Raw genomic sequence first — 18,416 nt, 5'->3', positions numbered from 1 at the left:
AGTTAGAGGAAGGTAAAAACAGAATGGCCTTGCCAGAGGTACTCACTCAGCCTGCTTAGGATGGAAAAGGAAGTATGTCACAATTGTCACGCAGGAATGGCCTGAGGACCAAACTACCTGTGAATACAGACAGGGGAGTATGGAAAAGTCAATTTTAACTTGGAGGACTAGAGATGTTGCCAAGGCAACCAGCTACTAGCAGACTGGAGAGAGGAAGGTATCATAAATGTATCAATTCCCACAAGCCCTGGGAGTTACAGATGCAGGGAAAGCTTACAACCAAATATAAGGGTCAGCAGTCAGATCTGCAAAGGGGGGGAGGGGGACTGCAAGGGGGGGGGAAACAGAAATTAACAATCCTGTTCCAGTACAGGCCCCGGTGAGGACAGAGATCAGTGGATGCGGAGAATTGAAAAGAGATTGAGAGAACCAGATGTGTGCCCCAGTAACTGAAGGATATTATGGAGCAGCAGGAGGACAGGAAAAACATCTGCCATTATTGTTTCAATATTGACTTCTTTGTTAAACACTATACAATACAGGGTTTCATATAAAAATGTTCCATGAAGCACCTTGTTGCTCTTGGCACTTTGTGTAAAGGATGCATCATCCATTCCATTTGAAGGCGCTCCAAACACATGTAAATGTCTCTCGCAGCCACAATGTAGCAATCTAACAGCATTCCAAATCCCACTTCAAGTGACCTGCAAGACCAGATGATCCCACTGCAATTAGTTTTGAATAGAAATATATTTGATGTAAAATTAGGCTCATTGTTCATTTTTAGCACGTGTTTAGTAGGTCTGACAGTGTGGTGCTTATTATATTCTTCTGTATTGTAGCTCTAAACGTAGTATTACTGTGCAGAATGAAATAATTGCTGACTGAACAAGACAATACAAGGGTAAGTGCTACAAATAAATGAGAACAATGTTAAAGGGAGTCTCTTTCCCAAAGAGCTTACACTCTAAGCATGCCATAAAAAGACTCAATATGTGCTTTTTAGCACTAAATAATATATATCTAATTACAGTGCAGCACAAAATCATATTTGTTTTATATCACTCCTGAAATATTCACATTTCTTAACATTGATCAGCATTTTTTTTATCCAGGGACACAGACATTTGTTAGATTTTCATAATATTTTATTCTTGTAAACAGATTTACCAAATATAAAAAAAAAATTCTTATGATGCACACATTTCACATTAAATCACGCCCCTAGCAACAATTAAATAATTTAGTAGGGACCGTAAACTTGCTCATATTAAATGACATTAGTTCTTGAAAATTCAGTTAACTCTACACACACAAAGTCTGAAACAGAGTATTTTAACCTCTACGCTCCAGATTCACTAAATGGTGCTATGTTTTCGAACACTTTACTCCTATTCATTTGAATAGGGTTTTTGGCAAGTTTAGCACCCTGTAGTGAATCTAGGCACCAGTTTTGTGTTAAAGTAGCAGTACTGGTCCCAAGAGAAGTAGTTTAGTTGCAGGTTTTATGTATGTATATTGTTACTTACACAGTGCCACCAATGTATAAAAACATTAAGATACAGGAGTCACATCAAAAAGAAAGTTAGAAAGGATGTTCTGCACGGAAGACCCTATGAAAGAGCTATGTCATGCAGTTGTACCTAGACACTAGGAGTAAGTGTACGTGTAGTACAGTGCCTGACAAGAAATACTGTATTGATAAGTGCAAGGGACGAATCCAGAACGTAATTGCTTCATACAGAATGTATTCTTTTCTGATGGGACAGGAAGAAATGGAGAGAAGTCACTTGCAGATACTGAAGTAAGGAAGATCAAGAAGCAGGGGCTTATTCTTGGGGGGAAAAAACCCTCTTCTCTAATGCAAACCGCTTCTTCTAAACCACTCCTATAAAAAGTGACAAGCAGCGCGGTTTAACAGCCAAAGTGCCCGGATTGTGCGTGCGTTAGAAGCGGAATGACCTGAGGTGCTAACTCCATCCCCGTTCTGACTTATGGGTTTTACTCTCTCAGCCAAACCCATATTTCAGACGTGGCGTGAAAAAATGCGAGTTTTTAGAAGCGGTTTGCATATCATAACCAACGAGAATTGCCGTTTTTGTGAAAAAATGCTAATCTGTTGGTAGCAAGTTTGCACTATGTATATTTTTTCAGTTTTTTATGATCCCTGAGAGAGTTTTTGCACTTTGGATCCGTTGCTGTATTGGTGTATTGCTGTATTGGTGAGTAATCAATTGGTTATTATTCCTATTGTTATAACAGTCACCAACTGCATGCTATAGTATCGTGTATATTTAATCAGACATACGGCCGCGCTTATAGCGCCGGCAATGCGACCGATGCCATTGCGAAAGTTACATTACAAATTTAGCAACGTCATAAAAGGGGAGGGCAGAGGGACGGAGAAGCTCTCTGATTGGCCACATGGAGAGACCGTCGCTGAAAAAATCAAATCAGTGACTACCAGATTTTTGGTAGCACTGTCGCTCCGTTGCGCCTTCGCGTGCACTATAAGCGCAGACGACGGCGACAATGCATTTGTTTTGACGAGACGTCGCTGTCACCGGCACTATAAGCGCGGCCTAATCGTACCATAAGAGTCTATGGGGCCTACTCATATCTCCGAAGTTGTCATGTTCAGAAGCCGTGGGATGAAATGTGAGCAAAACCCCTATTCACGATTTCAAATCACATCTTCTAAACCGCTTCTATAAAAGTGACAAACAGCACTGTTTAAGAGCCAAACCGCGCCATTTAACAGCCGAGCCGCCTGGATTGTGCGTGCGTTAGAAGCGGAATTGCCTGAGCTGGTGCTAACTCCATCCCCAGTCTGACTTATGGGTTTAACTCTCTCAGCCAAACCCATATTTCAGGCTCTGGATGTAACTCGCACAATACCGATCTCGCCCCCATTAGGTGGCATGAAAAAAATGCAAGTTTTTAGAAGAGGTTTGAATAACAGAGCCACGAGAATACCAGTTGTTGGTAAAAATACAATTTAGAGGTTTTTTTGGCAAACTGTTTGGGTTGGCAGAGCCGGAGTTAAACCGCGTCTAAAGACACTTCCACTCTGATTGGACATGCGAGAATGACCGAGAATAACGAAGCATGCTAATCCAATCGGAAAGGGCGCTTTAGACACGGATTGACACACATCGGAGCTACGAAAATAGGCCCCTATACTGTAAATTGTAAAGAGATCGTTTACCAGTTGTTACGCAGAAAATGAAAATCGACATTTTCAGACACTTGCATCCGAAACAGTTCTTATAATATTGTATTACGAGACATCTTATATGCACAGTGATAGACTCCAATTTCACGAACACCCAGAGATAGTACTATGTAATAGTGCAACATATTTTTATACAGTACACGGATTTTTTAATGCAGTAGCTTTTTCTGCACTGTGCACTTGGAAGGAAAAGCACATGCAAACGTATAACAGCAATCAGCTATTGCTACTATTATTTTATCAATGAAAGTATCCAGAATATCTCTGCCTTGCAATTTCTATATAGATTATTTGTTTTTTTTTATAGAGTCTTAATTTTTCCGGTTGACGAGAGCATCGTAAATTTCCCACGTTTAATTAACAGGTTTTTGATGCTTGTGATGCATGGGATGTTTTTGAAAGTTCCACATCCGTTCCAAGGACTAAAGTACAAGAAACCCCCTTGTACTAAATGTAAATGTTTATTCCCCAACTCTTGTTTTCTGTTCCTGTTAGCATCTTTTGTAAGTGGTTTCAGATCCATTGGTCTTGGTAAGGCCATGTAATAGAATGGTTTGCAAACAATTTCAAATGCAATACTATGATTTACTTACCAATTTACCATAAATTCCTTTATAAGCTCCAGAAACAATGTAATATCAAAGTAATGTCATTAATTTAGCACATTCTGAATAAAACGTATAAGAGTACACATGCAACAAGGTCTGAGGGATTATTTATCAATGGAAAACAAATGTGGGCCATTTTGTTCGGCAATTGCTAAATAGCTCCCTTTATGTAAAGCCCATTCATTACTATTGAGTGAAAGTACACAGTATCCATCTCCTCTCCATTGCTATAGCTGCATCTCTCACCATACAGTTACCCCACTCTTCTTTTTCTTATAGACATCCACAAAGTTTACACCGGATGTTCACCTAGGGTTGCCATGTTGCTTCACCAAAAATACTGGACACAATGGTTATAGGAACGACGTGCTCGAGACACACACATACACCCCCCTTCTCACCTCTCTCTGCTCCATGCTGTTTCCTCCTCTCCTTGGCCCAGCCCCCAGGCTCCTGACACCATCTGATTGGCTGCATTACCCAGCAGAAGCCAATCAGGGTCGAGGAAGCTGCCCAACACCCTAGCAACAGCCTTGCTCTCTCCCCTGCTCAGGGAAAATCTGCGGCCCTCCAAGCCGGTCAGCTCACTATGTCCAGAGAGGTAATACCGGACACATACATGTCCAGTATTACCTCTAATTGTTTACTGGACAGAGTGTCCAAATACAGGACAGTCCGGTTCAATACTGGACACCTGGCAACCCTATGTTCACCTAACTCTCATTGCTGTCTTGTTTGTCTGGTTCTTGAAATACCCCAGACCTATCATGTAAACTTTCTGACTTCTTCCTTTTGCTTCCCTGCACTATACTTGTAGCTGAGTGTTTTCTAAAGGTAGAAAGCCTCCTTCTAAAGTTCTCTCCTGAAAAGAAATAAATCAGGGGATCAAAGCAGCAGTTGGAAGCAGCAAGGGCCAGTGTTATTACAACTGTTTTCTGCATTGAGCGCGTTTCTTCACAGGTTTTTTTTTGGCTTACAAAGTGAAGGTGTATTGTACGCTGGATATGATATGGCATGAAACTTAGAAAGAAGACAGCCATCACAATGATTATCATTCGAATAGCCTTCTTACGGGAAGCCTGGTGTTTTTTCATTGAGTTCTTCAACAATGTCCTTATTATCATGGTATAGCAAACCAATATAATCGTAAACGGAACGAGGAAGCCAACAGTCAGGGAAAAATAGTTGAGGATGAACAACCGATTTATATTTTTGAAAGGTGGGGGTTCAAAGCACTTTGTCTTGTTTTCAACTTCTTCAGAACCAGTCAGCAGAAACGGGGAACTTGTTAAGGTAACAAAAATCCAGATTCCAGCACAAACCCATTTGGTTTTTTTCACAGACACCAACTTAAGATTCTCCACTGGAAACACTATGGCTAGAAAACGAGTGAAGCTCATGGCTGTCAAGATAAAAATGCTGCAATACAAGTTGACGTAGAAAACATAGGAGCTGATCCGGCATAAGAAATCACCAAAGAACCACCTTCCCTTGTTGACATAATACACCACTCGAAAAGGAAGGGTGCATATAAAAAGTAGATCTGAGATGGCAAGATTAAGCATGTAGATGTGGAATGCCGATTTCTTGCTGTATGTCTTTATGAGAACGTACAAAGCAAAACTGTTGCCAATCAAGCCAAACAGCGTGAACATGGAGTACACTGTAGAGTAGACTTCGTTCCGGAACTCGTCAATGCTGGGGCAGCTCAGGTTGGAACCACTGCTAAGGAACGGTGTTTTTGTTGCATTTAACATGGCTCTTTTTTCAGGATACAAATTCAAGTCCTGAAAAAAAAAGGACATAAAAACTATATTAAAAAAAAAGATTGATAAGCACTACCCATCAATTTTATATTATATCGTTGAATTAAAGCAAGAACAATTCCAACATTTGTCAACCAAAACAGGAAACCTAAAATATTTTGCTTTAAATTAGCATAAATATGATTGTTTGCACATTACGCACACCATCCTAATTACAACTTCTTTAAAAACAAAACAAAAAACAATAATAATATTTGAAAGAGGGGGGAATAGAATAAGGGATTTGAAATACCACAAAAGCATTCGTAAGGTAGGAGGGACGCATGTTTCAAGAAAAAAGAAAAAAAATTTAAGTGCTTTGCCTTTAAAGCTGGAGAACTCGGGGGGGAAAAGTAAGGACAGGCTTTCATTGTGAACTTTAAGATGCATTGAGCAGACTTGCAAAACAAGCGATGAAACGCGTATACTGTAGGCAAAGAATTTAAAAAATGTTTGGGACAGCTGGTTTGTATCACAACAGGAGCAAGAGGTATCCAATGAAAGTCTTTCATCTGGGACAGATTCATTTGTAGAAAGTAAATAAAATAAACATGGGTGGATTAAGTAAGTCAAATAACCATGACTGGTGGAATCTCGTTTGCCTTTTTGCCATTGCCACCCCTCATACCTTACTCTCTTTCACTTGTACCCACAAATGACGAAGACAATTGGAAGTGACAATGGCCAAAAGCATTCTATTCATATTCAATTTTCAACCAGAAATTTGACATCCCAACAACTGAGCCCCAGGCGAAAACTGCGTGAGTTCAACTTTAATGGTTTAGAAAGGGACAACTATCAAGGATACACACATTGCTACAATCTGCTCCTTATTAATTCCCTCATATTCTAGAATTTACCACCTCCGCTACACCGCTTCTTTTGCTCCATACCAGCCAACCTTATTATTTCCCCTTTAAAGCTGCAATCCAAGCTGCTGGTTTTTTATTTTTTTATTATTATTATTATTTCCCCTTTAAAGCTGCAGTTCAAGCTGTCGTTTAAAAAAACAAAAATGTTTTAATTCAATATACTGTATGCATCAATACAATCTACACACTGACAAGTGATTAGCTAAGTTACAGATTGATCCGTTCTCATGTGATCGATAGGCGAAGATTCTGCTCGGGGTTCACTAAGTGCATCTTGGATCTTCTGCTGCACTGACAGACAAAGTTCTGTGAGGAAGATACTGTAACCAGGCAGGCACTAGATTCAATTGGTTGACTGCTAGAGAGGGCAGGGCTTAAAAAAGGTGATGCTGTTTGAGAAGGGGAAGGAGATGTGACTTTGTAAATGGTTGCTATAGAAACAAAAATGCTTGTTACATTAGAATACATTAAAAATCACTGACCTTGCTACTAGCCAGACCTATCGATGGCCTTCAGCCGCAAATGAAGAAAATGATCTCGCATGTCCTCACAGCAGCCCACTGCTCTATTGCAGCGGCCTGGAAGAAAACTAAGGTCCCCTCTAGACAAACCGTACTAAGAAGGGGTCAAGGAAGTTAGATTGATGGAACGCTTTTCGGCACAACTCAACGAAAGAGTAGACCAATTCTATAAGGTTTGGGAGATATGGCCCGAAGACTAAGAAATCTAAGAATGATATCATTTAAGGATATCTTAGAATGTATCTCTGTGATGGTCAAGCTGATGGTGGAGGAGAGAAGGGGAGTTATATCCCCCCTTCCCCCCTAGACCCTTCTTGTTTCGGTCCCCATCCCCTCCACACACACCCCTCCTGCCCCCCCTTCTCCCCACCCTCCTCCCCCCTCTTTCTCTTTTTCTCTCCTTTTCCTCTTCTATCCTTCAACCATTCTTACAGAGATACCCAAGGAAGTAGCCGCTTCCTCAAAGGGAACTTGAGAGGGAATGAGAGTAAGAATGAGGGATAGGCTATATGTATGGTTAGACGATAATATTCCGGTATGTTTATCTGTTTCTCGCCTATCTGCTCACCACGAATGTTACAAGGTGCGCCCTCCCAAATGCTGTGTATCTCTTCACAAAACAATAAAACATTTGAAACAAAAAGAATACATTAAAAATGTCTTTAAAATTGTTTTTTTTTTTTAAATGCTACAAGTATTTTCTCATATTACAGGACTGATTTATTGAAAAACCCACACATGCAGGATATTGCTTGAACTGCAGCTTTAATATGTGCATCAATACAATCTACACAATGATAAGCACCAATTGACTCCTGGAGAACAACGCAGAAAAGGGGCGAGTTTAGAATGGGATAACGCTGATTTCCGAATGGTCATGGGATGCGGTGATTGGACAGGTCATTTTAGGTCTCAAAGCAATGGCTTAGTTTGCTCTTTTCCGAAACCTGGCCTCCTAACGAGCCTCCTTTACACACACATTGCTATCTCAGCCTTGCATATTCCACCATGACGTCCTTTAAACACATTCATCTTGCTGCACGTTTCTCTTATCTAGGAAGCTCATTACATTCCCACAAACAATGTATCAGATAACACCAGGTAACGATTATTTCTATATAAATGCTAAGGCCGCGTCCATGCGTAGCACGGCTGCGTGCGCAGCTTGAACAAATGGACGTGCCTCAATGAGGACGGCCATAGAGCGCGGCCGATGTTTTTGCACGACAAAATCATTTCGATTTGTCGCGCGACGGCCGGGTCACATGAGCGGTTCCGCCAATGAGGGCGAACCAGCTGCGTGAGGTCACGGCCACGCCTCCCCATAGACCACAAATCGCCTTTGCGGCAGGCCACGCGCATAGCATGGCCTCGGCCTAAAGGCCGTTATATAGTGTGCGCATGCGCACGTGCACGCGACGCACAAGTTTTGTGTGTATGCTGTGAGCGATTCGGATGGAAGGTAATGTGTGTGTGTGTGTATATGTGTGTGTGAGTATATATATGTATGTGTGAGTATATATATGTGTGTGCGAGTGTATATATATATATATATATATATATGTGTGTGTGTATATGTGTGTGTGAGTATATATATGTATGTGTGAGTATATATATGTGTGTGCGAGTGTATATATATATATATATATATATATATATGTGTGTGTATATGTGTGTGTGAGTATATATATGTATGTGTGAGTATATATATGTGTGTGTGAGTGTATATATATATATATATATAATATATGTGTGTGTATATGTGTGTGTGAGTATATATATGTATGTGTGAGTATATATATGTGTGTGTGAGTGTATATATATATATATATATATATATATGTGTGTGTATAGATTGTGTGACTTAAAAATGTATTAAATAATATTTAAGAGAAAAAAAAGACATATAAATAAAAAAAATTATTGTGCAGCTTTGACACACACACACACACAAACACACACAAACACACACACATACACACACTACAGCGGCGGTAGCGGCGCAAAATCATTATTTCCCCCATCTTCTCCCTCGTCGGCCGGCTCCACGCTCACTGCCGCACGCGCAGCACCATTATAGAAAGGCTGACTAACCTCAGCCCTTTATAAGTGCCGCCCGCGGCCGCTATATAACAGCCCTAGGTAATGTAGGAGGCAATCGTCAAGCAACATATATCGTACAAAAATGTTCCTTATGATGATCAAGAGACCATGGAAGTAACACGACCTGTGCTCTGCACCCATTATTTTACAGGGGACAAGATTAAAGCAATGTCTCGTGTAGAGGTGGCCAACCCCGGCTCTCAAGGGCCAACAGGTCAGGGTTTCAGGATATCCCTGCTTCAGCACAGGAGGTGCAGTCTTCGACAGAGTCACTGATTAAACCACCCGTGCTGAAGCAGGGAGCCACTGATTGAGTCAGCTGTGCTGAAGCATGGATATCCTGAAAACCTGACCTGTTGGTGGCCCTTGAGGACTGGAGTTGGCCACCCCTGGTCCAATGAATGTCGTGTGGTCCGGTCTATGGTTCAATCGTTGCTGGCCTCAGCTTTAAGAAAAAGGCATCTTCTTTCTTTATATTGTGAGCCTAAAACTTCCCCTCTGCTGCTGTTTTACCGTCGTGTGTTAGCCAGGTGTTTAACACATTACAGGTAGTGCCCGCTATCCAACGTCTCACTTTACAACGAATGGCATATCCAACGCTTTACAATGCAACCTTATGGGCCGTTTTTCGATGCCTGAATGCGTTTTCCAACGCTCACCGCCACTGATTAACATGGGACTCGCTTTACAACGGTTTCACTATCCAACGCTACTTCCAGAACGGATTCCGGTAGATAACCGAGGACCGCCTGTAATCATTTGTTCATCATAAAAGTTGGAACAAACAAAAAGTGATAGCGCACTGCAAAAGAAGGGCTGGAGGCAATGTTGAAAAAAGTAAAAATGCTTTAATAAAGGTGCATAATAGCCAAAGCTAAAAAAAGAACAAAAAGAAAAAGACTCCCCTAACGCGTTTCACGCCTAAGTGGCGCTTTATCAAAGGGTGTCCTCCGTTCCAAAGTGCCTACCTTAAATAGCAACCCCAATGGGGAAGTAATTTCGCGCCAAAATCCATCCATGACGTCAGATGGTGAGAGACCGCATAGTAAGCTACGGAAGCCCAAAAGGGCAAAAACACCTCCGCGTTGGGAAGCAAAGTAAGGGAATCACTAACAGCATATAGAAAAAGCAAATCAAAGTTAATACAGTATATCATAACCTAAATATAAAAAACAACATATTACAGCAAAAATATAAAAAATAAAGTATATAGATAAAGAAATATGATTTAAAACAAGAAAAAAGAAAAAACAACATTAGAATGGTATAAATAAAATAAAAAAAACGGAACAAACAGTAACCATGGTGACCATTTTTGAAAACATTAATGAGATAGCAGATAATAATGATAATCTTAATATATAAAAATGAAAAAACTCCTTAAGTTACCCAATAGATATTCCTAAGACCAAATACATAAAGAAAAATGTGTGAAAGAAATATATATAATAAATAAATTATATATATATATATATATATATATATATATACAGTGGTTGACAAATCACCAAAAAATCTACTCGCCACCTAGTACCAAACGTGTGCTGCTTGGGCCAATATTTACTCGCCCGGGGGTTAAATCCACTCGCCCGGGGCGAGCAAATGTATAGGTTTGTCGAACACTGTGTATATATATATATATATATATATATATATATATATATATATATATATATATATATACACACACACATACCTGGACATCAGAAAAATAATAAAATTTATATCCACCTAAAAAACATCTATATATAACATATGAATAGTATCTATTAAGTACCCAAAAAGTGATATATAAACATAAAAGAATATATAAAAAAAATAACAAAATATATATAAAGTAAAAAATTGTGGAATATGACAAATGAAGATAAAGTGACTCAATAGAAGAAAATTAGAAATATATATACAGTATATCTATAACAAACTTATAAATGTACCAAAAATCAATCATAATGTGACCAAAAAATCAAATGATTATACATAGCTATAAAAATAAACATAGAATAATAATACTATAATCCACATCTATAAAAAATGAATAAGTTCCCAATCTTGATTAATTCCAGCCGTATATAAGGAATCCATACTGTAAATCCAGAACATCTCACGTCTGTTGAGCATGTTTAACCTATCACCCCCCCCCCCCCCCCTATAGAGAGTGAAACATGCTCAACAGCTGAAAAAGAGAAGTTCTGGATCTCGCCCATAGGACACTGTGTAAAGTGCCTAGAGACCGGGTGTAAAACAGTGTGTTTTTTAATGGCCCTAACGTGTTCCATAATTCTAAGTTTTAAATGTCTTATCGTGCGGCCAATGTAGTGTCTGCCGCAACCACAATTCAACATATAAACAATATAACTGGAATTACAATTGATAAAAGTATTAATTTTGATGTTTCTTTTGGGTATAATAGATTTAACATGAGTAATAGGAACCACATATTGGCAGACCACACAATGGCCACACTTAAAGAAACCTTTTGATATGTTCGAAATATGTTTTTGATGATGTGAATCAAATAAACTGGGTGACAAAAAACCTGCCAATGACTTGGCCTTTCTGAAAACCATTTTCGGTCCCTCATTAACAATATTGGCAAGATCCATATCCAATTTCAGAGTGTCCCAATGTTTGTAAATAATGTTTCTAATTAGATCAGCTTGTCTGGATTGATGTCCATCTGTCCAATTTATCCACTTCACTGAGCATTTTTTTATTAGAAGCTATTTCTTTTTTGTTAACTCACAATTATTTCACTTTTGAAATATGGAGAAAGAAGATCACCACGATTTAGTAACCTAACCCCATCAAGGGCTTCTGTGATATGTAAATGATTGTATCCCCTCATCAAAAGTCAATGAGCTAGGTCCCTAGACTGTGTCTCAAAAGACTCGAGTGGAACAAAGTCTTTTTAATCTTAAAAATTGACCTTTTAAGATGCCCTTTTTAAGGGGTCTGGAATGATCACTGTTAAACATTAAGAAAGCATTACGGGAATTTGGCTTCCTATAGATGTCTGTTTGAATGGTTTTGTTAATATCAATGTACAGCATTATATCCAAATAACAAATGTGTTGAAAATTGATATCATAAGTAACCGTGGGGTTATAATCATTAATATTTAAAGTGGTAAAGAAAGATTCAAATGATAAAAAAAATCACCATCCCAAGTAAAAAGCAAATCATCAATATAAGGTCTATAAAATTTAATGTGCTCCCTAAATAAATTGTGCTCACCATAAATAAAAATAGATTCCCAGAAACCCATAAACAAATTAGCGTAAGAAGGTGCGAACGAAGTACCCATGGCCATGCCCTTTAACTGTAAATAAAACTGTGAATCAAAAGTGAAATAATTGTGAGTTAACAAAAAAGAAATAGCTTCTAATAAAAAAGTGCTCAGTGAAGTGGATAAATTGGACAGATGGAGAAAATGCTGTTCTGCAGCAATCCCATGTTCATGCTGAATAATGCTATAAAGTGACATAACGTCCATAGTCACCCAACAATATGACGTCTCCCATTTGAAGTCTTTTAAGTCCATCAATAACTGATTAGTATCGTTAAGAAAAGAAGGTAATCCCTGAACCAAGGGTTGAAGGAATTTATCAAGATAGCGAGAGACACCATCTCCCAAAGATCCAATGCTAGCCACTATAGGCTAAAATCGGATCCTAAAAATGAAATCAACAAATGCAATAAAAAATAAGCAATGATTGCTCCCATGCAGTGTGCATGTGCTAGTTTGTATTTGATCAGTTCCACGTGGCATTAGATATGAGCCTCCAACAAATTGCCCTTCATTTTTTTTGCATACCTGCAACATTGCTCCGTTTGGCAGGTATGCAAAAAAAAAGCGTTTTCACTGAAGCGTCAGGTAAATGACATTTACCCCAGCGAGAAAGGGCAAATAGGTACAAATGTAGCGGGCCTCGCCGTTCCCCCATATACCTCAATATACCCACGAAACGTCCCTAGGATTCAATGGCCATGTATCAGCAGCATACAGTAATGCTATATAAGCACAGTCATACCTCAAAAAGGAACGGTATATCATTCCACATGGAATCCGTCACACCTAAACATGTGACCTGTACCATCTACACACGTGACCTGTACCATCTTCACCGGCATGTACGAGTAAGTATATCACTGGCATGTACGAGTAAGTATATCACCGGCATGTACGAGTAAGTATATCACCGGCATGTACGAGTAAGTATATCACTGGTATGTACGAGTAAGTATATCACCGGTATGTGGGAGTAAGTATATCACCGGCATGTGGGAGTAAGTATATCACCGGTTTTGCGGGTAAGTATATCACTGGTATGTACGAGTAAGTATATCACCGGCATGTACGAGTAAGTATATCACCGGTATGTGGGAGTAAGTATATCACCGGTTTTGCGAGTAAGTATATCACCGGTATGTGCGAGTAAGTATATCACCTGTATGTGCAAGTAAGTATATCAACGGTATGTGCAAGTAAGTATATCACCGGTATGTGCGAGTAAGTATATCACCGGCATGTGGGAGTAAGTATATCACCGGCATGTGGGAGTAAGTATATCACCGGTATGTGCAAGTAAGTATATCACCGGTATGTGCAAGTAAGTATATCACCGGTATGTGCAAGTAAGTATATCACCGGTATGTACGAGTAAGTATATCACCGGCATGTACGAGTAAGTATATCACTGGTATGTACGAGTAAGTATATCACCGGCATGTGGGAGTAAGTATATCACCGGTATGTGCGAGTAAGTATATCACCGGTATGTGCGAGTAAGTATATCACCGGTATGTGCGAGTAAGTATATCACCGGCATGTACCAATAAGTATATCACCGGCATGTACCAATAAGTATATCACCGGCATGTACCAGTTACTTATCAGTCTCCCAACTCCAAACTGCTGCAAAAATATTAGCCTAAAATCTCCTTGCTTTCTGTTTTTTGTCTTTGATAGAAACCTGGGGCTGTCTGTGTTTTGCTGTGTTGCAGCTGCGAGACTTTGCACAAATGCCCCTTGGAATTTTATTGCAGACATACAGAAGTAGACGTTTAATAATACATATAATATAATAATAATAATAATACATATAACAATACATATAAAATAAGAATACATATAATAAGAATACATATAATAATAATAATATATATATATAATAATAATTATTATTATAATAAGGCTCTGGAGAATAGGCTGCATAATACTTATTTGGCTTACCCTTTAAATTCTGCAGTAATTCCAAAGTGCTCTTCAAGGTCAGCCGACCATTACCTTGGTAGGTCTGATGTTATAGAAGTTTATCCCTGGTGCAAATCAGAGGACAGTCACATAACCACAGCCTACAGTATGTGCTCCGAACCGTACACTGAGCTTGCAGGCTCTGTGGCAGCTTAAAGGCTGCACATGCTTTTGTATGCACCGCCCAGGACTCAGAAAGGTATTGTGCAACCAGTTAGAAATCTGACTCCCACACTACGTAATGAAAGTGTTCCATCATCAAATCCCTCTGTCCATTGAGGGTCTATTATATATTTTTTTTACAGGAGGGCAAATGAATGAACATAAAACACATCCATTTCATTTTTAAACTTCTCAAAGATCCCATTTTTTTAGAAAGTCAGTTTACACCCTGAAAAATGTACAAATATCATTGGCAACGCGGTATAGTAGACCGGTAAGAATTGCAGATAAACAAAAGGATGTATTTGAAATATCTACTTAACGTCTGATTGTATATAACAGTGCAGAGTACGACCACACCCTTCCTGATTGCAGACCTGTTTTAGATTTAGACAGGAATTTACTTTATTGGAGCCCGATAGAAAACGTGTTCGTGCCCATCTGTTATATTTCATGAACAACCTCAAACTAAGGCTCTCTTGTTGGCTACTACTCTGGGTCAGGGGCTGCAGGGTCAGGCACACCCCACGTCACAATGTTATACATTTCTGTGGTGTGTGTATTCTGACTACTGGAAAGCAGCAATTCTCTGTGCTTAGGTGCCTCTGAATGGAGAAGTATTTGTACATTACTGTAAGTGTTTCCTCTACAACTAGCCCACCGTGCTCTTATCCATCAAATACAGTTGGGGGAAGGGCAAGACATGTGTGGATTTGCCTTTGGAAATTCCTGTTGAACACAGCCAGAACACACAAAGGGGAATAGCCAGAGAAAATCAAATCCCTTCCTCACCATATTTAGAAATGAAAGTAAAACATTATTTGAAGATACACACACAACCTGCATTCCAGTCCTTGGAATCCAGCCTAAAATCTAAGTTTTCTTTATTACCAGCCTCCACTGACCCAAACAGTCTTGTCACAACTTACAACACTATCATATGCTCCTCCTATAGGCCGACATTCATGGCAAACTAACCCACAACCCTGGCTAAATACACAGACATGCTTTCTGTGTACTTTCTGATCACCGCTGGATGAAGAAGAGCTGACGACAGGGGGAAGAGTTGGGACAAGTGTCCCGAAGCCACGGGGAGGCCCAGCTGGCTGGCTGATGCTAAAAGTTCGGCTCTGACAAAAAACGGTCCCAGGTTCTGCGTTGGGCAGCCGGGGGCCTTTGTGTACCGCAGGGAGCCCGCTCTGCTGCGGGGCCCTCTCTAGCCACCCTCCCCAAGGTGATTCCAGCCGGCCAATGCCGGAAGTCAGGCCCAACTTCTGCTTCCGATGCGGGAACACAGCTCCCCTCCGCCGCGGGACCCTTCAACACTGGGTAAGGAGGAGAGCACTAGGCGTAAGGAGGAAATAGGTGGGAAGCAGTTGTGAGCGGGAAGGCCCAGAGGTTGAGGATGTGAGGAGATAGGCCTCATTATAGCAGGGAAAGTGTAACCCCCCTCACCCAGGTAAAATTGAGAGGGGGTAGTGAGAGAGGAGATAAGTGGCAGGGGGTGTGAGAAAGATGAGGCGGAGTGAGGGGTGGGAGAAAGGGGGGGGGGCCTCTGGGAAAGCTGCCAGCTGCCGGGTGAGGAAATCACACTGGCTGACTTCCTTCACTACAAGTTTATTCTATCCTGCTTTAACTCTGTTCTTTGTCTTGCTAAGCAGGTTACATCACCTTATAAACAGGTATAAACCAAAATGCACACCACCTCTTCCCTGTCTTTGACACCCTTTTCTACCTCCCAACACACTTGGACTTCGACGATTATTTTAAGTGCAATGTGGAAGCCATCAACAGAGAAATTCCCCCTCTCCTTTCCAGACCTCTCCTTCCTAATCCTCGTTCATCTGCCTTGGTCTCCTCTCAAGTTACAGAGGAAGAAGAATCTGTCCTGCAGATCTCCTCGACTTTCACCTCATGTTCTCCTGAAACCTTCTCCCATGCTCTCCACCCTGACTAACATCTTTAACTCATCTCTGTGTTCTGGCACTATTCCATCTCTTTAAACAAGCTACAGTATTCATCCTATCCTTGCTGAATAACACCCTAGACCCTACATCACTTTCTATCTTTTGCCATGTCTCCCCCTTGCTACTAAACTTCTGAAACAAATAGTTTTTTTTTTACATATACTTCACTTTCTCAACTCCCATAACTTACCTGACACTCTCCAATCAGGCTTCCGCACAGCATACTCAACAGAAACCGCACTCGTCAAAGTAGCTAATTACCTCCATATTGCCAAATCTCAAGCAACCTACTCCCTTTTGGTTCTTCTTGACCTCTCCTCAGCTTTCGATACTGTTGACCCCCCTATTCTCCACATTCTTCACTCCCTTGGCATCCGTGGCACTGCCCTCACCTCGGTTTCCTCCTACCTTCATAAAGAACTGTTGTCACCTTGTCCGGACAGTATCTTGTGAAGCAGGTGGTCCCGGAGGTGAAGCTTCAGAGACCCCCTGCTTCCGATACATGTAAATAAAAGGGGGAGGGGAGAGGCAAAGGGAACTCTTTTAAAGTCTTTTTATAAGTTATTCTGTGTCAGTGATGGTACTTTTAAAATATATTAAAATGAATGTGTTCACTCTTTGTTAATCTGGTATATATATATATACCAGAACAATAGGCACTCCGTCTGGTTGAAACAATGTGGGTGCAAATCCTGTATGGTATAGAATAGGCAATACGATACCGTTTGAAGACGAATATCAGAGGCAGCACTCCAGGTAAGTGGTCAAAAGAAATTTGTATTAACAAGACATCTTATCCAATGTTTCGGTCCTCGTGTGGGTCCTTTCTCAAGGGGATGAGAACACCACATTGAGAAAGGTCCCGCACGAGGAACGAAACGTTGGATAAGATGTCTTGTTAATACAAATTTCTTTTGACCACTTACCTTGAGTGCTGCCTCTGATATTCGTCTTCATACTTGCATATATATATATATATATATATATATATATATATATATATATATATATATATATATATATATATAAAAATGTGTCACTAATATTCAGGGAGAAATAAAGGTAGTGCAAAAAAGAGCTTATGCTAAATAAACAAAATATTGTGAAGTGTGGTGATTAATAAAATCAAAAACACAATGAAATCTCATATAAATGAGTTAAGGCCGCCTGACGTCAAATCTAACCGAACAAGGTCAAAACGCAGAACAGATAACAAATACGAACCGGCGCCTTAGAATAAGTCCATAGAAATGTCCAACGGGCTTCCGTATCGAAAAAAACTTGAATTGCAAGTTTAATCCAGCACCTCTGAAACAGCTCGATGGATCCGTGGAGATACGTCCCGAGATGTGGGAATTAAACACAAAAGAAAATCATACTGTACACTGCTGACATCACTGACAAAGTCCTTTAAAAAAAAAATCAATATGCCGATGGCCGTTTCGCCTGCATTTGCACGCTTTTTAAAGGTTAAGTAAGGTAGTACAGGGAGTACTACCATAAGCCTTGAAAAAGCGAGACTTTGCTGGAGATATATAACTATATACAGTACAATTAAGGATATACAACATTTGTAAACTATCTACTCATGATTATCTGAGCACGATCTGAGGGCAGTGTCTGTATGCAATTATAAACAGCCTCACGGCTTTCTCTCTTAACGATATAGCTACTGCACCGACACACTTTATTCGAGCAAATACCCGGTATGTACCTGGCAGATACCTGGAATGCGCCGCTCCTCACCTCTGACAAGCCCCGTTGCATTTGCCTTCCCAGCCTGAGTTCATGCCTGGCTGACGGGCGGCTGATCTGTTAAATGATAATGATTAGGATTTAATAGGCTGCAATGCTTCGCGTGTCTACCAGATGGCATAAATTCATGA

General features: G+C 40.2%; 1 protein-coding gene across 1 annotated transcript; it reads right to left on the bottom strand.

The window, feature by feature from the left end:
* Positions 1-1,144: 1,144 nt before the first annotated feature.
* Positions 1,145-14,556, bottom strand: CYSLTR1 (cysteinyl leukotriene receptor 1). The gene is made up of 2 exons (XM_075572914.1): positions 14,381-14,556; positions 1,145-5,630 (listed from the first exon to the last, which is right to left on the bottom strand). The coding sequence occupies exon 2, from the start codon at positions 5,598-5,600 to the stop codon at positions 4,557-4,559; it is 1,044 nt and encodes a 347-aa protein (XP_075429029.1). The 5' UTR covers positions 5,601-5,630; positions 14,381-14,556; the 3' UTR covers positions 1,145-4,556.
* Positions 14,557-18,416: the final 3,860 nt, after the last annotated feature.

The sequence above is a fragment of the Ascaphus truei genome, chromosome 16 (assembly GCF_040206685.1).
Source record: "Ascaphus truei isolate aAscTru1 chromosome 16, aAscTru1.hap1, whole genome shotgun sequence".
NCBI lineage: Eukaryota > Metazoa > Chordata > Amphibia > Anura > Ascaphidae > Ascaphus > Ascaphus truei.
The sequence above is the reverse complement of the archived record's forward strand: the minus strand, read 5'-3'. Positions and strand labels throughout refer to the sequence as shown.